This window comes from Cuculus canorus, chromosome 5 (assembly GCF_017976375.1).
Source record: "Cuculus canorus isolate bCucCan1 chromosome 5, bCucCan1.pri, whole genome shotgun sequence".
Classification (NCBI taxonomy): Eukaryota; Metazoa; Chordata; class Aves; order Cuculiformes; family Cuculidae; genus Cuculus; species Cuculus canorus.
Window position 1 is genome coordinate 17,155,457 of NC_071405.1, and position 20,579 is coordinate 17,176,035.

The 20,579-nt window shown below is 49.6% G+C and overlaps 1 protein-coding gene across 2 annotated transcripts in view; it reads left to right on the forward strand.

Annotated features, from left to right (window-relative positions):
- The window catches only part of DEAF1 (DEAF1 transcription factor), a 27,005-nt gene continuing 6,426 nt past the window's right edge, over positions 1-20,579 (forward strand). The window contains exons 1-11 of one of the 2 annotated variants that reach the window (XM_054069049.1): positions 1-1,792; positions 3,019-3,116; positions 3,966-4,095; positions 6,140-6,286; positions 7,065-7,204; positions 8,355-8,420; positions 9,021-9,147; positions 11,216-11,344; positions 12,093-12,221; positions 14,051-14,301; positions 18,691-18,756. In XM_054069049.1, coding sequence (XP_053925024.1) covers positions 1,528-1,792; positions 3,019-3,116; positions 3,966-4,095; positions 6,140-6,286; positions 7,065-7,204; positions 8,355-8,420; positions 9,021-9,147; positions 11,216-11,344; positions 12,093-12,221; positions 14,051-14,301; positions 18,691-18,756 — 1,548 coding nt within the window. In that variant the 5' untranslated portion in view covers positions 1-1,527. The remainder of the gene's footprint in view (positions 1,793-3,018; positions 3,117-3,965; positions 4,096-6,139; positions 6,287-7,064; positions 7,205-8,354; positions 8,421-9,020; positions 9,148-11,215; positions 11,345-12,092; positions 12,222-14,050; positions 14,302-18,690; positions 18,757-20,579) is intronic. The other variant, XM_054069050.1, reaches the window with a different exon arrangement.

The following is a 20,579-nucleotide window of genomic DNA, read 5'->3' on the forward strand; positions in this document are numbered from 1 at the left end:
CCTTCGGGTACGATCGTCGCACTCGGCCCGGTTCGGCCGCTTTCGGGCGGGTTCGGGCGCCGCCCGCTCGGGTGTCTCCGGCCAGTGGATCGGGTGAGATCGGAGAGGACTCGGCACCGCTCGGCTCCCCTTCGGGCTCGATCGGAAACCGCTCGAGCGGACTCGGGATTCTTCGGGCCGGGACCGCTCGGGGAGGCTCGGCCCCGCTCGGGCGGGCTCGGCCCCCGGCCCGATCTGCCAGGTATCGCCTCGGGACGCACTGCCTGCGCTCGGCCGGGGCCGGGAGCGGCCGAGCCGGCAGGGGAGCGCGGGCCCTGCTCGGCGGGAACCATCGCTCGCCTTCGGACGAGGCCTGCGAAGACTCTTCGTGCACCATTGGAAGCGTTCGGTTCCGCCCGAGCAAACACGCTCGGAGCCGCTCGGACAGGCTCGGAACTGTTCGGACCGCTCGGGCAAAGACGCTCGGAACCGCTCGGGAGGACTCGGAATTGTTCGGGACCGCTCGGGCAAAGACGTTCGGAACCGCTCGGGCGGGTTCGGAACTGTTCGGAACCGCTCGGGCAGCCACATTCGGAACTGTCCGGAACCGCTCGGGGAAAGACATTCGGAACCGCTCGGGGAACAACGTTCCGGAATCGCTCGGGGGCGCTCGGCAGCGCTCGGGCAGCCACGTTCGGAACCGCTCGGGAGGGCTCGGAACTATTCGGCTCCGCTCGGGTGGACTCGGCTGCGCTCGGACAGGCTCGTTCGTCACCGCTCGGGGGCGCTCGGAGCTGTTCGGAACCACTTGCTCAAACACGTTGGAACCGCTCGGGCGGGCTCAGAACCGTTCAGAGTTGCTCGGGCGGGCTCAGAACCGTTCGGTCAAACACCTTTGGAACCGCTCTGGAGGGCTTGGGACCAGTCAGTTAAACACGTTCAGCATCACTTGGTTAAACACATTCAGCATCCCTCAGTGAACCAGGCTCAGCATAGCTCGGAACCTGCTCGGGCGGGCTCAGAACTATTCAGAACCCCTCGGGCGAGCTCGGAACCGCTCGGTCAAACACCTTTGGAACCGCTCTGAAGGGCTTGGAACCACTCGATTAAACACGTTCAGCATCAGTCAGTGAAACACGTTCAGCATTGCTCCGGCAGGCTGAGAACCTCCCCGGGGAAAGACATTCGTCCCTGCTCAGGAGAGCTCGGAATTGTTCAGAACCGCTTGGACAAAGACATTCAGAACTGCTCAAGGAGGTTTGTAGCCACTTGGAGAAAAACGTTCAAAACCATTCGGGGAAACATGTTCGGCATTGCTCAGTGAAACATGTTTGTCACCACTCAGTGAACACATTCGAAACCACTCGGGGAAAGACATTTGGCACCGTTTGGGCGGGCTTGGCACTACTCGGCGGTGCTCAGAAGTGCTTGGGCAGGCTCAGAAGCCCTCGAGCATCCTTGGCACGGCTCGGAAGCACTTGGCACCACTTGTCCGCCCGCCAAAGAGTGCTCGTGTGGCCCCGGAGACCTGGTCCCCCCTCGCCTCGCATGGAGGACACCGACTCTGCAGCAAAGCAGCTGGGCTTGGCGGAGGCGGCGGCCGTGACGGCTGCAGCAGCTGTGGAAAGACCCGAAAAGCAGCAGAAGCAGCAACAACAGCAGCAGCCACGGCCGCGAGCGGTGGTGTCCAAGTCGGAGGAGGAGGAGGAGGCGGCAGTGGCGCAAGTGGCAGTGATGGCAGCCGGTGCAGAGCACATCCAGATGGGCCCTGAGCCCCTGCGCAGCGCGGACGAGGCTGACGCTGCCTTCGCAGGTCAGGGCAGGCAGAGCATGCACTGCTGCCTCCACCCTGGCGTCTCAGACACCGCATCAGGGACCTCAAAGGCTCCACAGCCTCCACAGCTCCTGTGGCCTCCACAGTTCCCATGGGCTCCATGGTCCCCACAGCCTCCAAAGGTCCCAGAGCCTCCACAGCACCCACAGCTCCTGCAGCCTCTGTTACCTCCACACCACTCAAAGCCCCAACAGGCTTCAGAGGTCCCACTGCCTCCAGAGTCCCTATGGTCTCCACAGACCTCCATGTGTCTCATTGACCCCCATGACCTCCACAAGCCCACAGCCTCCAGATGCCCCAGGGCTTCCACAGCCACTCCACAACCCCCAAAAGCCCCATGGCCTCCATGGGTCCAACAGCCCCTATGGCTCCCACAGCTCCCATGTCCTCTCCACAGCCTCCCAACAGCCTCCACGGGTCCCACAGCACCCTCGACCTCCACAGCTTCCAAATGCTTTGTGACCCCACAGACCCGCTCCCTGCAGGGGACACAGTGAGGGATGGGCAGGTCCAGGCTGAGGCTTCACTCCCTCCCAGACTCTGACAAACACCACTCTCCTCGCTTTCACACCACAGAAAAGCAGCAAGAGCTGCCTTTGTATGTCTAAAGTGGCTTTTGTCTTGTGCTCTGTTAACACAGCACCCCAAAATCTGCAGGATTTTGAAGGCAAGAATATTTCAGAGCCCCTTGTACCCAGACCAGTGTCTCTGTGTGAGCTCCAGTGTTTGTTTCTCACTCTTATCCACGCGTGGGACTGCAAATCTCTGATGTTCCCTAAGCAGCCAAATATCCTGTACATCCTAGAAGTGTTTGGCTCTAAGTTGGGACACTTTTTCACTGGCCCAAATGTACCCTAGAAATTATCACATAGCAGAGAGAGAGGTGGTCATTCTCTTGAGGTTTGAGCTTCACCCCTCTTCTAATAGAAACGTCACAGTTTGGGTTTTTTTTTGATGCAATATTCATTTTGCCCATAGTTCATCCCATGCCAATAACTACTGTGATGGTCTTGGGGAGGTTAAAGCATGTTCAAAGCACAGTAACAATGATTGCGTTCATGACAAGTTAAAGGTGTCATTAAAAGTAAAATCAGTTTTGGGTAGGAAGGGAGTGGGAAATGCAGGTATATTTTTTAATACTTAGCTGTTTAACGGGCTTGCTGGGTACAGCAGAATATTAACTTCTTGGGTGGTTTCCATTCCAGAAGTCACCACAGTGACAGTTGCCAACGTCGGGGCCTCTGCGGACAATGTTTTCACAACGTCTGTGGCAAATGCAGCTTCGATTTCAGGACATGTGCTGGTGAGTCTGTCCTTTCATTTAGGGACCTTGCGAAGTCCCCCTTGCTTTCTCAGTGTAAAACAAGAGCTTGCTCTGTGTTCCAGGACTAGTGAGCTCAAAGCTGTGTTTTCATTGCAGTATCCAGGCTTTAAGCCACAAAACCATTGGCTGGGGGATGCACAGGTTTTTTTTGTCACATTGAGAGGATTTTTCAACACCGGAAGGACATAGAGCTGTTGGAGTGAGTCCAGAGGAGATGATCCAAGGGCTGGAGCACCTCCCATCCAAGGCCAGGCTGAGGGAGTTGGGGTTGTTCAGCCTGGAGAAGAGAAGGGTGTGGGGAGACCTTAGAGCAGCTTCCATGACTGAAAGGAGCTGCGGGAAAGCTGGGGAGGGGCTCTTGATCAGGGAGGGCAGGGATAGGTTGAAGGGTAATGATTTTCAGCTGAAAGAGGGGAGATGGAGATGAGATCTTAGGCAGAAATGTTTTGCTGTGAGGGTGGGGAGGCCTTGGCCCAGGTTGCCCAGAGCAGTGGTGGCTGCCCCATCCCTGGAGGGGTTGAAGGCGAGGTTGGATGGGGCTTGGAGCCCCTGATCCAGTGGGAGGTGTCCCTGCCTGTGGCAGGGGGTGAAACTGGAATGGGATGGGTTTTGAGGTCTCTTCAACCCAAAACTATTCTATGGTTTTACCTTTCCATTCATGTACTCATTCTGTAATGGAACTGAGGACCTGCAACGTGGAACCTTTGAACTGGGTTGACAGAAGCCTCAAACCCAAACCTAATAACTGCCATACTCATTTGGAGGGAGTACCAAAATACACTGGTATATTAACTCTATTGATTTTTAAACTCTTTATTTATTCTCTAGTCTGGGAGAACAGCCCTCCAAATCGGGGACAGCTTGAATACTGAAAAAGCCACACTCATAGTGGTTCACACAGATGGCAGCATTGTGGAAACGACGGGTCTGAAGGGGCCGCCAGCACCTCTCACTCCAGGTAGGAGGCCGTCTGTTTCTGAAGTGTTATTTTATTGCTTTTGCTCCGTTTTAACTGTGTTTCTAGGGTTGAAAACCATTCCATGCATAATATTATGCAATTGCCTTGTAAAAATTGTTTATCCCCCCTTCAGACGCTAATTGTATTTCTCAGGAATAGAACACTTCATTTCGGGTTTTCTTTCTTGTCAGAAATATATTTATTTTTTTTTATTCCTTGCAAATGAGTTTCTTGAAAACTCTTGCTCTGCTCTTGGGCTGCTACATGCCTTTTTACGCCAATCTTACCCACAAGGGCAGGTGGATCATTTTATATCAATAATGAGCAGAAAGAGGGGAGATTGAGATGAGATCTTAGGCAGAAATGTTTTGCTGTGAGGATGGGGAGGCCCTGGCCCGGGTTGCCCAGAGCAGTGGTGGCTGCCCCATCTCTGGAGTTGTTGAAGGCCAGGTTGGATGGGGCTTGGAGCCCCTGATCCAGTGGGAGGTGTCTCTGCCCATGGCAGGGGGTGGGACTGGATGGGCTTTGAGGTCCCTTCCAACCCAAACCATTCTGTGATTCTATGAAATAACATGAGCCTCGTAGTTCTGCACATGGGTTTGTTTTCAAAGGCTTCTTGAATGTAGCTTTATCTCCATTCAGGCTGCTTGCTGAGTCGCAATAGCAGGTGTCTTTATTGCGAAGATTCTGTTCCGGGCTGCTTGGCTCCTTTCTGTCCACCAGATGGCACGGCAAAGCTGCAGTGCTCCAAAACAGTTTATGGATCGGGCTCTGGGGAGGGAAAATCCAGCCAGCTGCTTATACCACGCCAGGTTACCACCTCAGCATCTAATGGGCTGCTAGAGCGTCTTTTCTAAACGTAGAATCACTTGGTTGGAAAAGACCTTTGAGATTGTCGAGTCCAACTGTCCCCATCCACTACTAAACCAGGTCCCTGAGCACCTCGTCTGCCTGGCTTTTAAACCCCCTCCAGTGATGGGGACTCTACCACCACCCCAGGCAGCCTCTGCCAGGGCTTCACCATTCAGTGATGACCACTCTGTCAGTAAAGAAATGTTTCCCAATATCCAATCTGAACCTGCCCTGGTGCAACTTGAGGCCATTTCCTCTCATCCTGTCACCTGTCACTTGGGAGAACAGCCCAGCACCCGCCTCACCACAACCTCCTTTCAGGAGCTGCAGAGAGTGATGAGGTCTCCTCTCAGTCTCCATTGTCCAGGCTGAACAGCCCCAGGTCCCTCATCTGCCTCTCGTAACCCTTGTTCTCAAGCCCCCTCCTCAGCTTCATTCCCTTCTCTGGATGCGCTCCAGCCCCTCGATGTCTCCTCTTGGAGTGAGGGTCCCAAAACTGAACTCGGGATTCAAGGCGCAGCCTCACCAGCACTGAGTCCATGGGGATGATCCCTTCCCTGCTCCTGCTGGTCACACACACCATGGCTGTTCCAAGGAAGGAGGCCGTTGGACTTCTTCGCCACCTGGACTGCTGCTGGCTCATGTTCAGCCATTTTCAACCAACACTCCCAGGTCCTTTTCCACCAGATAGCTTTCCAGCTGCTCTTCCCCAAGCCTGGAGCTACATGGGTTGTTGTGACATAAATGCAGAACCTGGCACCCGGCCTTCTTGTACTTTGTCCTGTTGGTCACAGCCCATGGATCCAGCCTGTCCTGATTCCTCTGCAGAGCCTCCCTGCCCTCCAGCAGATCCACACTTCTGCCTGGCTTAGTGTTGTCTGTGAACTTACTAAGGCAGCACTTGATCCCTTCATCCAGGTCATTGATAAAGACATTGAACAGCACTAGACCCAACACTGAGCCCCGGGGAACAGTGCTTGTGATCCGCACTAAGATGCTGTTTGGTTTATTTTCAGTCATTTTCAGAGTGTTCAAGCTGTAGTTCTTTGCTGTGTAACCGTAATTGCTGTGGAGAGGCACTGTTTGGTTCTGTTGACCACTTGGCGCTGTTGCCCTGGCCAGGCTGAGCATGTGAAGGCATAGCCAGTGTGCTTTTTGGTTGTTATGATGTTTCTTTTCCCTTTTTTCAAAGGACCACAGTCTCCTCCTGCCCCTTTAGCACCTGTCCAAGAGAAAACTGGAACAAAGTACAACTGGGATCCGTCTGTGTATGAGAATGAGCTCCCGGTGCGGTGCCGGAATATCAGCGGCGTTCTCTACAAAAACAGGCTTGGCTCAGGTAACGGTGACCTTGGGTGAGGAAGTATGATGGCTCCTTCTGCACTTGGTGTGCTCTTCTTTTTTCCTCTCACAATCAGCCTGATTTAAAGAGTTTCCTAGTCAGCCTGGTCCCTTTGGATATTTTTCTCTTCCATTTTGCTCTTTGTTCAGAAGCTTTTTAACTTCTTACATCCGTGAAGACAGAGGCCACTGTGCAGTGAGTCTCCCCAGCAATAGGTTGATTCCTCAAAGATTCTTTTTGTCTCAGAAGTAGGTCCGTGTTTCTACAAAGCCCTGAAGAATCGGAAGGGAAAAGAGAGAGCTTGTGTCCTAACGGGACTCCTTAGCTCCCCCAGCCCCTCCTCTGCTCTCTATCTCTGTGGGAAAGCTGAAGAAGCAGGAGCAGAGACTGTTAGCAAAGCCTGACAGCACAGCGCAGCAAGAGAGTGTTTTTCATGAACAGAAGGCTTAAAAATTTAGGTGCAAATTAAGGAAAGGTTTGAATTCATGGTGTTTGTACCCAAAAGACTTATTCCTCCTGTGGATGAGTAATTTCTTTTAGCCTTTAGGTGCCGTTGTGAGGCCCAGAGTTGCAGCTTTGTAACCGCGCAGTTATTGTAAGATCATCAATGGCACAGCTCTCCCAGAGTGCTGAAAACCAGCAGATGGGAATATTTGGTGTTTGCGATGTATTAACTGCTGTTTTGTCCAGCAGTTTCAGTATTCACTTCCTTGGCAAAATGGTAAAATGGTTCATAACCTTCACCTACCAATTTCTTTCTTCTGTTTTGTTTCAGGAGGCCGTGGTAGGTGCATTAAGCAAGGGGACAACTGGTACAGCCCCACTGAATTTGAAGCTATGGCGGGACGAGCCAGCAGCAAAGACTGGAAGAGGAGCATCCGCTATGCTGGGAGGCCCCTGCAGTGCCTTATTCACGTAAGGTTAAGTTTGCTTCCTCCTCTCTGCTGGAAGGGGACAATAGAGTCTGGGCAGAGTCTGCTTAGCGCTGCAGCGCCAGCTGAGTGGAGCTCTGTGGAGCTATGGCTGACGGTGCCATTGGGCAGCTTGGAAGCAACACTTGGATTTCATTGAGAATCAGTGATGTGAAAGGAATTTTTCTGGGTGTATTTTCAAACAACACGATACAAATCTCACTTGCACTTGAAAAGGGGGTGTAGGTTTATGCAGGGTGAAATCCAGCCTTGAGCTGTCACAGAAATCAAGAACTAAGCTCTCACCCATGGTACTGGAACTCAATAACCCAACTTGCTTGATTCTGTTTGCTTGACAGACACATTCTTCACTTGCACCTTTCATTGTGTGTTGCTTTGGGCCTTTTGTTTCCTGCAGCGTCCAGGAATCTCACAGAGAATTTGGCATTGCTGTTAGGTTGGACAGAAACTTTATGAAGTCTTGAATTCACATATCCTTGCCTTTTGATTTGGAAATTGTTCTTCCTTCTCCTTCCTCCCCACCTGCTCGCCCCATCACCATGAGGCAGAGGAGCTGTTTTTTCTGTTATTGCACAGGGAATGGCTGCGTCTCCCTGGGAGTGGTCCGAATTGTTTAGTGCATTCAGAGGAGGGCTATAAGAATGATCTGATGGCTGGAGCCCCTCTGCTGTGAGCCCAGGCTGAGAGAGTTGGTGTCATTTAGCCTGGAGAAGAGAAGGCTGCAGGGAGAACTTAGGGCAGCTTCCAGTACGGAAAGGGACTCCAGGAAAGTTGGGGAAGGACTTTTTACAAGGGTCTGGAGTGATAGGATGAGGAAGAGTGGCTTCAAATTGGAAGGGGGAAGATTTAGATGAGATATTAGGAAGAAATTCTTAACACTGAAGGTGGGGAGGTCCTGGACCAGGTTGCTCATAGTAGCTGCCCCATCCCTGGATCCCTGGAGGTGTTGAAGGCCAGGTTGGATGGGGCTTGGAGCCCCTGATCCAGTGGGAAGTGTCCCTGCCCATGGCAGGGGCTGGAACTGAATGGGCTTTGAGGCGCCTTCCACCTCAAACCATTCCATGATTCTATCATACAGTCGTGCTCTCAGTATTTTGGTGACTGATGCTGAACTGGTTATCTTCTACTTCCAGGATGGGATTTTAAATCCTCACGCTGCTTCCTGTACATGTGCTGCCTGCTGTGATGACATGACTCTGGTGAGCTCTAGGTTTTATAGCTGTTGGTTTAAAATCAGTGAATCGGGTCTTTTTCAGCTGAATAATTCTAATACTAGGGAGTAATGTCATTACTTAGTGTTACATCCATATTTTCGTATTAGACTACTTGAGGATTTTTGTTTGTTTTTTTTTGCTTGAAAAATAAGGTTAAAATCCTGAAAGCAGAAGCCTTTAACTTGACTTGAAATAGTGTTTTGTGTTTCTTTTCTGCTCTGAACTGAATTATTTGCTTGTTTCCTACACCTGAAACTTTCTGTCTTCCCTTTGCTCTTGTTCTCTCCCACCACCTTGCCCAGCAGTCAATTATTTGCCTAGTTCTGCTTCTTAAAGAACAGTGGGAAGTGGATACATCTGTGCCTCTTCAGCTGAAGGGAGTTGAGTGCAACTCCATTTTCACCCTTTTTGGTTTGGATTAGAAGATTTTTGGTCAATTGTTGCAAACCACACATCTTCCATGGGAATATGTGCTGCTTGACCTTAGCTGCATCTGGAAAAATGAGAAGCAAACCCAAAATCCCCAGAGGTGCCTCAACTAATGCTTTTCCTTTCTTCTTTTTTCTTGTGTTCTGTTTTGCCCAGAGCGGCCCCATTCGACTCTTTGTACCATATAAAAGGCGGAAAAAAGAAAATGACATGCCTACAACTCCAGCGAAGAAGGACTGCTCCAAAAACATCAGTCTGCTTCCAGCCACAGCAGCTACTACATGTAGGTTCTTTGATAAAATCGCTTCCTTTTTTTCTGATGAGCTGCCACACCGGATATCTTATGCCAGTCAGCGTCCCCTTGGATCTAACCGGCTGAGAAATGTCTCTTTCCTTGCCACTTCCTTTCCATGGAATGGTTTTATGGGCACAGTGAGACAAATTTCACTTCATATTTGTAGAAACTATGGTGTTGCCACATTGGACTGCCAGTTGAGTAGGAGATAAAGTACAGCTCTAGACCTTCAGGAGACTTAATTTTGAGCTTCTTAACGGCTTTTTTTGTAGTGAGCAATAGGTTTCAGATTTAGTTCTGAGAGAGATCAGTGTTATTTCCCCCCTTTCCTGCTCTCCCAGCCCTGTGGTGTAGGGGGAGTTGTGGACTCCCAACCTTGATCTGGAGTGGGTTTCAGGTGGGTTTTTCACAAATAACAATTGAGAAATTTCATAGAATCGTGGAATGACTTGGGTTGGAAAGGACCTCAAAGCCCATCCAATTCCACCCCCTGCCATGAGCAGGGACATCTCCCTTCCCACTTGATCAGGTTGCTCAAAGCCCGATCTGACCTGGCCTTGAACACCTCCAGGGATGGAGCAATCACATTTTCTCCTGTTGCAATTAGGTTGAATCATAGAACTGTAGAATCACGAGGTTGGAAAGGACCCCCTGGATCATCGAGTCCAACCATTCCTAACAATCCCTAAACCATGCCCCTCAGCACCTCATCCATCCACCTGTCCCTTAAACACCTCCAGGGCTGTTCACCTTGAGGGGAAGGCTAGGCCTTCTCTGCTCTGCTGGAAGCCCCTGTGCCATCCCCAAGCCTGAATTTGTCCTTTAGAAGCTGGTAGGGGCTTTGTAATAATATTTGTGCTAATTCTTGAAACACATGGAAAAGTAGGCTCTAAGCAGCTGGAATGAAACACACAGCCTGAAAGTTGTTAATGAAAGCGGCAGAACGTGACGCTTTCATCTGCAAATTCCCCTCTAACATTCAGGACACGCTTTGTTACTTTACTGGTTTTGATTGTCAAACCCTGCTGTGTGAGAACAGAAATTAATTTGCAAGCTCATCTACCTTGTGCGTTCCCAGTTGTGTGCCCGTGTCCTCCTGCTCTCATCACCCTAGCGTCGTCTGCATGGGAACTTTACTAAGTGGGCCGCATCTAAAGCAGCGTGGCCAGCAGGGAGGGAGGGGATTCTGCCCCTCTGCTCTGTGAGACCTACCTGGAGCCCTGTGTCCAGTTCTGGAGTCCTCAGCACAGGGAGGACATGGAGCTGTTGGAACGTGTCCAGAGGAGGCCACGGAGATGATGCGAGGGCTGGAACATCCCTGCACTCCCTGATCAAGAGCCCCTCCCCAGCTTTCCTGGAACCCCTTTCAGTCCTGGAAGCTGCTTTAAGGTCTCCTCACAGCCTTCTCTTCTCCAGGCTGAACAACCCCAACTCTCTCAGCCTGGCCTTGGACGGGAGGTGCCTCTTTAAAAACCTGTTTAAAAAGGGTTTTAAACATTTTTAAAGCCACTCGGGTATTTTCATCCAAAAGGATTTTGTCACTTGTTCCTTGCGTTGGCTAAATAGATTCTATCATTCCATGTAGACAGACAGATAAAATTGTCCAGCTAACCTGACTGTCACAGAATTGGTTGTAATCCACAGGTTTTCTGCGTTGCTTTACATAGTGAAATCCACGCTCAGGTTGTAATAAATGGGGATCTGCCAGAAGCTGATGGGGTTTGTGGCCCTGCTGGATCTTTCTGGTTGGTGCTTTTGCTCCTGTGCTAATGAAAAAAGTGGCGATTTGAGAGGCAGCATGCTGTAAGTGACCATTCTGCCTCGTACACCCAGTGACCAGAGGTCTGCAGGAGGGCAGCAGCACCTTCAGAAGCCACGTGGGGCTTTTATTCGCATTTCCCAACTGTATTGGTCATGGGTGGGATCCAAAGTTGGGTACCACAGGCCATTTACTGACCTGTAAGTGCCTTCGGGTGATTCAGAGAAGGGCGATAAACAGCTGAACTGTTGAGACCTCTGCGTGGAGCGTTAATTATGAAAGTACTTCTATTTCCAGTCACGGTGACTCCTTCTGGACAAATCACTACGTCCGGCGCTCTGACGTTCGACCGTGCGTCGACAGTGGAAGCCACCGCGATTATCTCGGAAAGTCCATCCCAGGGCGATGTTTTCAGTGGAGCCGCTGGTAAGAGCTGAGGTGTATGGCTGCTGGGCAGCCGTGGGAACGAGAAAAAGGGGTTGGATGCCCATTGCCGCAGGAAGAAGTGTTTTGAATGCTGCCCAAAGTGTTTATTTCTCAAGAGCTTACAGAGAGACCGTGCCTAATCTGCTGTCCTGCCTTTGAAATTATTTCAACAGCTGGACATCTTACCAGCTGCACAAAAGAGGTTGGAATTTTGGGTGTTGCAGCAGCTAACATGCACCTCTGCTGATTTCTAGGGGTGTGGCCATCTCTGTCGTTCTTTTCACTCCTCTTTTGGCCTAAAATGCTAGGGGAGAAAGGAAAATGGGCGAGTTGTCAACCCTAAGTGAAAACCGTGGAATAAATAAAACAAAATAGAGATTCATGACATCTATTATAGTTCTTTCAGTGTGGTTCATGGGGTATGAGCTCTGCTGAGGGCACTGTCCTGCTCCGAAAACCATGTTTTTGAGTCCTGTGGTTATTCCAGATCTGTATGTGTGCGGGAGGGAAGGCAGTAGTAAGCTTTGCCTTTAAAAGTGAGAGCAGATGGAGATTAAATGGGTGCAAGGTTGCTTTGCTTGCTAATTGTGTAAGACCACGCTACTGTTTCTCATTTGCAACCCTTGGAATTATCATAAAGTGTAGGAACAGATATAAAACATGATAAAAAGATGATGAAAGTAGCACAAGTCGCACCTGATGGCTGTGTTCCAGAGTGATTCCTAATGCTGGTGTTGTTCTTCCACAGTTCAGGACACCAGCGTCCAGCAGCCTTGCCGGGTCAGCCACCCCGAGCCCCACTACCCCAGCTACCAGGACAACTGCCAGATTTCACCTTTTCCTGAAGCTGCGCTGCCCACTTCTCACCCCAAAATAGGTAAGTTTTACATCCGTCACCTGAGACCAAGTTATCAGTGCTTGAATTTACTCTCTAATCTTTCTTGGCAAAGATTGAGGCAGAAAAATAGACTTTGCTCTGCTTTGCTTATGAGCTTTGTGGTTTCTGGGGTTTGGCCAAGCAGGTTTTCCACTCTGTGGAAAATTTTTCACTGTTATTGAGAACTTTGACTTGTTGGTTTCTCCTGGAGGCAGCTGTTATGATCCTGCTTCCTAAATCATCCCGCAGTTCCTGGCCTTTCCTAAGGCTTCTGCTTCAAGGATTCTGTCAGTGCTGTGGCTAAACAGTCGTTTTAGTTTTGATCAGAGGAGACTCCTTTAAAATAACATCCCAGGAGCTCCCACAGCTCCCATACCTCGCTGTGCCTACCCCGACAGTGGTTTGCTGTGTTGCTCTTGCATCCAGTGCAAGTTTTCCATCCTGTAATGCTGGTGATTGTGCTGGAATGGTAGGTGCCAGCGAAACCTCTCCTGCTGCGGTCACTTTTGCTCTGGAGTCAAGGAAGAAAAGGCAATACGAAAAATGCCAAATGCGAGTCAGCCCTTTAGTGTTTGACAGACAGTGTTAAACTGATGATCAAGTATTTCTTCGTGTGTAATTGTCACCTAAATTTAATGATGTTTCCTTTCTAGAGATAACTCGTGAATTGTGTACCACAATAGAAGTGTTGAAGGAACTGGAATTGTAGACTTGGAGCGTTGCTTTTGCAATATGTGTTTTATTTGAGCCTGGAGAAAAGATCCAGCAGGCAATGGTCTGGCTGGTGGACTTGTAGGCCTTTTACTTCTCTAATCTCTGTGATTCTGTGTGGTCACTGGTGGTTCCTGGTCTCGCTGACACTGAGGAGCTATAAGAGAGGCAGGATTTGATCCCTGCCACTGTGCTCTCAGAAATCAAGGAAAGACCATGTGAATGTATAATGTTCCTTATAGAATCATTAAAGGTTGCAAAAGGCCTCTAAGATCAAGTCCAACAGTCAAAGTTCCTTTGTGCAGTGTGAAGCCTTTCTTTTTAAAGCCTATATTTTTTAGCAGCCCAGAAATTCAACCATGCTTTGGGCCCCTGATCCAGTGGGAGGTGGCCCTGCCCATGGCAGGGGGTTGGAACTGAATGGGTTTGAGGTCCCTTCCAACCCAAACCACTCTGTGATTCTACGTTCTCCCTGCTGTAGGACATTTTATTTACTGGTACAGAGCAGCACAGCACATTCCTGCTCTGTTCAGAGTGAAATCTTGTTGGTTTTAACTCTTAATCAGATCTTGATGTTACTAATTAAACTGATTTGCTTTTCACTGGGTAAGACTTTATTTTGACTGATAAACTCGTGCCAAAATGAGGAATCGGAAGTAATTCCCTTTTAAATATGTTATCAAATGCCACGTTGTGGTAAATATTGTGCTGGGAATGTCACAGCATAAAGGGCTCTTCTGCAAACAGCTCCTGATAAGAGACCTATTTATCTCTTATGGATATCTGAGTACAAATACTTCTGTGTGCAAATGGATGAAATCACTATTTTAATTAAGAGCCATTGAGCGAAAAATGTCATTTATCTGTGTGATGAACTGGCAGGGCTGTGGGTCAGAGGAGGTTGCACGTCTGGGACACAGTGCCCTGCTGTACCATCAGCTTTGAGGCTCCTTCCCTCTCCCCAAATCTATGCTGGGTTCTTTCAGCTTTTGCTGCTTGCATGAATATCTTTCTCAGCCTTAACCTTTGCAAATGTCTCAACACAATGCCACAAAACCCTCCCCATATGGAAAAGAAATGCCCTAATTCTAATGTTTCCTTTGTCTTTCTTTGTTCAGTGCTAACCTCACTCCCCGCTCTGGCGGTGCCCCCTGCAACCCCCACCAAAGCCATATCCCCTTCGGTGGTGAATGGGCTGGAAGTGACGGAGCAGCGGAGCTGGCTCTACTTGGAAGAGACGGTCAACTCATTGCTCAACACCGCTCAGCAGCTGAAGACTCTCATTGAACAGGCCAAGCAGGCCAGCTCCTCCTTCCGCGAGGCTGCTGTCACTCAAGCCAAAATCCAAGCTGATGTGGAGAGGAAAGAGGTAACAGTGCCAGAGGTGACTCAGCCAAGGGTGTCTTTTGGCTGAGTGAGGAACAGCAATACCTTGCTGGTTTTTGCTGGCTGTTACAGTGATAGCCCTTAGGGATTGTTTCTCCATCTTTTGAGAGCAGCATTGCCAAGAGAAATCAGAGTCATTTGTATCATGGGGCAAGGAGTAGAGTGCTCTGGGACTCCAAGAGTGATGGGTAGCAGGGTTGCTGTTGTGAGTCCTGAGCTCTCCCATCACACATCTCTACATTTATGAGACCTGGACACTGAATCCTGGTGTAGATGGTGAATGTTCAGCCATGTGGTGGCTCCTTTCTTCGTGCTGAGTGAGCAGGGATATTGGAGGCTTTTGATGGCCTGAAGAGGAAGGGGGATAAAAAGACCAGCAAGCTGAAGAGGAAAGGGGATAAAAAGAACAGCAAGCTGCGGAAGTTGTGGGGAAGAGAAGCAGTGACATTTAGAGGTGTCTTGCTGGGTGTTGTGCAAGCAAAGCTGATCTTGCACGAGTCGTGTGGTCAGATTGCAAAGCCAGCTGGTGTTACAGGAGAATTGGCTCACGCCCAGGGCCCTTCTCTCCTTTAAGGTCCCTTCCAACCCAAACCAGCTACTGGACCCCTACTGGGTCCAGCTCTGTTCAATGTCTTTATCAATGACCTGGATGAAGGCATCGAGTGCACCCTTAGCAAGTTTGCAGATGACACTAAGCTGGGAGGAAGTGTCGATCTGCTGGAGGGTAGGGAGGCTCTGCAGAGGGATCTGAACAGGCTGGACTGCTGGGCCGAGACCAATGGGATGAGGTTTAACAAGGCCAAATGCCGGGTCCTGCACTTGGGGCACAACAACCCTATGCAGCGCTACAGACTGGGGGAAGAATGGCTGGAGAGCTGCACGGAAGAGAAGAACCTGGGGGTGCTGCTTGACAGCCGACTGAACATGAGCCAGCAGTGTGCCCAGGTGGCCAAGAAGGCCAACGGCATCTTGGCTTGTATCAGAAATGGGGTCACCAGCAGGTCCAGGGAGGTTATTCTCCCTCTGTACTCAGCACTGGTGAGACCGCACCTTGAATACTGTGTTCAGTTCTGGACCCCTCACCACAAGAAGGATGTTGAGGCTCTGGAGCGTGTCCAGAGAAGAGCAACAAAGCTGGTGAGGGGGCGGGAGAACAAGTCTTATGAGGAGCGGCTGAGAGAGCTGGGGTTGTTTAGCCTGGAGAAGAGGAGGCTGAGGGGAGACCTTATTACTCTCTACAACTACCTGAAAGGAGGTTGTGGAGAGGAGGGAGCTGGCCTCTTCTCCCAAGTGACAGGGGACAGGACAAGAGGGAATGGCCTGAAGCTCCGTCAGGGGAGGTTCAGGTTGGATATCAGAAAAAAATTCTTCACAGTAAGAGTCATTGGGCAGTGGCAGAGGCTGTCCAGGGAGGTGGTCGAGTCGCCTTCCCTGGAGGTGTTTAAGGAACGGGTGGATGAAGTGCTTAGGGACATGGTTTAGGGAGTGTTAGGAATGGTTGGACTCGATGATCCAATGGGTCCTTTCCAACCTTGTGATTCTGTGATTCTGTGAAACCACTTAGGATTTACCACTGCTTTGTGTTTGACACTGATAGAACTTCCAAGGGGGATAACCTTCTCACCATCTCCTCCGTTCACATGAATGGAGATGGTAAATGCAGAAGCGTGGATGCTTCTCCATCAGAGAGCACCGCTCTGCAGCGAATCTGTGCAGCAGGATGTGCCGAGGTATTTAGAAGTGAAAGCTGTGTCATTGTATCAGAGCAAAGGCTGTACAAGATTAAACTATTTATAATAGAGCTGTAGACATGGCTCTTCCTGGAAGAGTAACAATACATAGCAGGATTAAAGAAATCTGTTGGGAGTGGGCTGGTTCCCAACCAGATACACAACGTTCATGGCCATGACTGTAAGTAATAATTATCTTTAGTTCTCACAGCAGTGCAGAGCTTCTCTAGTTTGTTGTCTCAGGTCTTGAGGATATTGAGTTCAAACTCTCTGGATCTCATAATTGCCTGTATCCCTGACCACATCCCTCTGCCATCACAGAGAGGTGACAAGAGCAAATGTGTAGGAAAAAGGACATGTGTGCTCGTTTTAGTTCAGTTATCTTAGAGACCTGTAAATGAAACATTAATAATTTTTAATCACAATTTCTATGCTGCTTTGTCTATTGCAAATCACTCTAGTGTGTCAGAAACAGCATGGCCAGCAGGAGCTGGGAGGGGACCATCCGCCTGCACTTGGTGCTGGTGAGGTTGCACCTCGAATCCTGGGTTCAGTTTTGGGCCCCTCAGTCCAAGAAGGACATTGAGGGACTGGAGTGTGTCTGGAGAAGGGAGCGGAGCTGGGGAAGGTGCTGGAGAACAAGGGTTATGAGAGGTGGTTGAGGGACCTGGGGCTGTTTAGCCTGGAGAAGAGGAGGCTGAGGGGAGACCTCATTGCTGTCTACCACTGCGTGAAAGGAGGTCTTGGTGATCCAGGATAACACCCCAGGAGGAAGGCTGTGCTTTGGTGTTAAGAGAAGTCCAGAGAAGATGCCGGAGTCTGCCTGGAGCATTGATAGCACTGAAAACTGAGGTTATTGCTCCACTGAGACAGTGAGGACACATGAGAAAGCAGAGCTATAAGATGCTGTGGAGACACTGCAGATATAGGTCATAGTGAAGTTACAGGATGAGAGGAAAGGGCCTCAAGTTGCACCATGGGAGGTTAAGATTGGATATTGGGAAACATTTCTTTACTGACAGAGTGGTGAAGCACTGGTGAGGCTGCCCAGGGCAGCCGTGGAGTCTCCATCCCTCGAGGGCTTCTGAATGTTGGCTTTGCTGCAATTTTTCACTTAGGGAAAACAGTTTAGGAAGAGAGTGAGGGGGCAACAAAGGCTCAGCGTCTCTTGCAGGAGAGATTTGATGATTTGCAGGCCTGGCCCAAAAGGGAATGGATTAAAGGCAGGACTTACAAAGGTCTGTATGCTTCAAAATGTAATTTTTTTGAGTGTGTATTAAGCCATCATTTCTATCAGATAAACTTTTGGAGGGGGAGAACAGGTGAACTCGCCAAACTCTGTGCCGGAAGATATTGCTTGAAGATAACAAAGAGATTCGGGCAATGTGGTAAAGAGTTTTTTTTCTGTAGAAATGTGAAGGAATCGCTGTTGCAACATGACAAGTGTTTAACTGCAATAGTCCTTTTCTGCTACTGTGGCAATGCCTTTGGAGCCCAGCCTGCTTAAAACAAGGTGGAAGATTAATTCAGCCAACAGCTGGAACAGCTGGATTCCTTTTTAGAAAGATTAAAGCAATATAGGGCTGGAAAGCATGAAATCAGCCTAAAAAGGGTCGGGCAGTTAAAAAATGGAGCTCTCTAAGCAAATTATGGCTTGGGTACTCCCAAGCAGCCATGAAAACAGTGAGAACTGGGGGGTTTGGTCTTCTAGAGCTGTTTTTTTGCGAGATCTGGATGTGTGTGGCTTGTTCCTTTCCTAAGGATTTCCTAAGGAGTCCTAAGGGTTCCTAAGATCCTTTCCTTCTCCATAGTTTCTGCCTGGCTTGAATTCCTCACACCCCAGGCTGTGTGGAAGAAAAAGCCTTGCTGTGTGGAGAGATAAAAAGTGAACAGAATGGGGCTAAATATGTGGCTTCCATCAGCAGGTTTGGGGCTAGGAGCAGAGGCAGAAGAGGGTTAACACCTAATCCTGTTGGGATCCTGTCTCAGCAGTGCTGGCTGAGGGCCTGGTGAGGCAGTGGGTGCAGCACCCATTGGGCTTGGGCTGCTTTGAAGATCTGCAGCCCCGATGTGTGCTTTAAAAGCCACCTCTGGAGACTTTGATGCAAAACCTGTCTGAAAGCAGTAGTGTTTATGGCTGATGCTGTTTCTGAAGTACTGAGGGTGTTAATTTTGTCTGTTTTTTCTCACCTAATCCATTCTGTTGGACTCTGCCATCCCTTTGGACTCTGTTTTGACCCAAAATTTGGCCCAAGACGATGGCACTTGGTATTTTCCACTTTCTTTTGCCAACCTCTTAGGTTCTCATGGTGTGGTATAGTTCCTTTCTGGCACTAAACCTACCCGTCTTAAGGAATGCATGGCTGGATGGAATGGGATGAGTGGGGTTTGAGTCAATGCTGTACTTCACTGGCAGGTTGTCACCTTGGGCCTCTTTGTCACCTCACAAGCTCCTTCCTCTGTCTCCACACAAGGTCAGTGTTCCTCTTGTAGAAGCAGGGAGTGACATTCCCCTCTGTCCTCTCACAGCAGCAACTGTGGACTTGACAGAACACGCTCAGTGTTGGGACCCTCCATACAGAGACCCCTCTTCAGCCCCTGACGGCTGTGAAATGACAGCTCTGGTGTGTTCTTCCTTGCAGCAATATCAGAACCAGTTATTTCAACAGACAGAAGATGTGGATGGGAAATCGGAAATCATCATCAAGGTAAGGTGGGAAGGGGAGTCTCATGTTTTATGAAGAGTCCTTTGTTATTGGTCTTTTTCCACTTCCAGACGTGGAGTTTGTCATCATTGCTACGGAAGTCACGTATTCTGAGTCTTCCAGAAGCGATCCAGGCTTTCCCTAGCAGCACTAATCATAGAATTGCAGAATGGTTTGGGTTGGGAGGGACCTCAAAGCCCATCCAGTTCCACCCCCTGCCATGGGCGGGGACACCTCCCACTGGATCAGGGGCTCCAAGCTCCATCCAACCTGGCCTTTAACACCTCCAGGGATGGGGCAGCCACCACTGCTCTGGGCAGCCTGGGCCAGGGCCTCCACACCCTCATTGTGATGAATTTCTTCCTAATGTCCAATCTAAACCTTCCTCCTTCCAATTGAAAGCCATTCCCCCTCATCCCATCACTCCAGACTCTTGTATAAAGTCCCTCCCCAGCTTTCCTGGGGCCCCTTTCAGTGCTGGAAGCTGCTCTAAGGTCTCCCTACAGCTTTCTCTTCTCTAGGCTGAATAATCCCAACTCTCTCAGCCCGTTCTTATACGGGATGTGCTTGAGCCCTCGATCATCTTCGTAGCCCTCCACATTCTGTCCTAGCAAAGCCTGTCCCCTTCCCCTTACCTTCGAGGTTTTCCCTGTCGTTTATCTGGCTGGTAATCATTCTCACTCACCTCTGAGTGTTGCAGCTCAGATGCGTGGCTGTCACTGAGGGGTTAGAGGAGGGAAACTCTCTTCGTTTTTGTCCTGTGAGCTGCTTTTCAAACCTGCACGATTCCCTCTGACTTGGAATGGGAGTAGGGTTTGAGTTCATCTGGGACCCATGACTACAGCTGTATGTTGTAGTCAGGAGTCTCTAAGATGCCCGGGTACAACTGCACACACTGTGCATTCAACATGTTCCAGTCCTGTACTGGTTATGAACAACCCTGAGCAATTATCCCTTTGGGACAGGCTCTGCTCTCTCCAGAGAGCAGATTCCAGCTCCTTTTTTGTGACACGAATCCTCATCTGTACCTCAGGAACATAAACCCAGTTCAGTTGCACCAACCGTTAATTCTAGGTAAGATGTGAGCAGACGGCGTGATAAGCTCCGTGCTGATTGGGGCGCTGACTCTGAGACTGGTGCAGCTCAAAAGAGAAAGAGGTGGTGGGATTAACGACGCCAGTGATACTTTCACAGCCCAGAAACGCTTCCTGTCGCAGCCTCACGCTGACGCTCTGACGTGCTAATGAATTGGCAGTAATTTAATGAGTTGGAAGTGGAATGCTCTGTGAAGTGCTTATTTTTGGGAGAGTTCAATGATGCTTCCACCTAAATATCCAGGTTATGTTAATTGGTGTTGCTGATACCAGATTAAAGTGATAGACGGAAAAACATCCTTTAAAAACAGGTGTGATTTTTCATCCATGTATCCGATCTCATCTTACTTCCATGTTTAAGTCCTCTATCCTTTCATAGCCTTCTTAATTTTACCTCTTTGTCTGCTGTTTCCCTCTTGAGACGCTGCTTATGTAGTCATGCTGCTGTCTGGCAAAGGAACAAGCTTGCTCAAGCCCAGATCCCCTTTTCCTCTCAAAATACAGGGCAAGATTAACCAGTAACTTGGCTCTGGTTAAGCAAATCCATGAGCTACGTGGAGGGAGGCACCTCTGAACAGATTTCCACTACCACTTAGCATCTCACCTGTAATTTTGAAGGGCTTCTTGCACTCCAGAAAGGAAAACAAAGGGGCATTTCATTTTCCAGAGTGATCCCTGATAAGATAATGAGGGGGTCTTGGAAAGTGGGCAATCAGAGAATCGCAGAGTCGG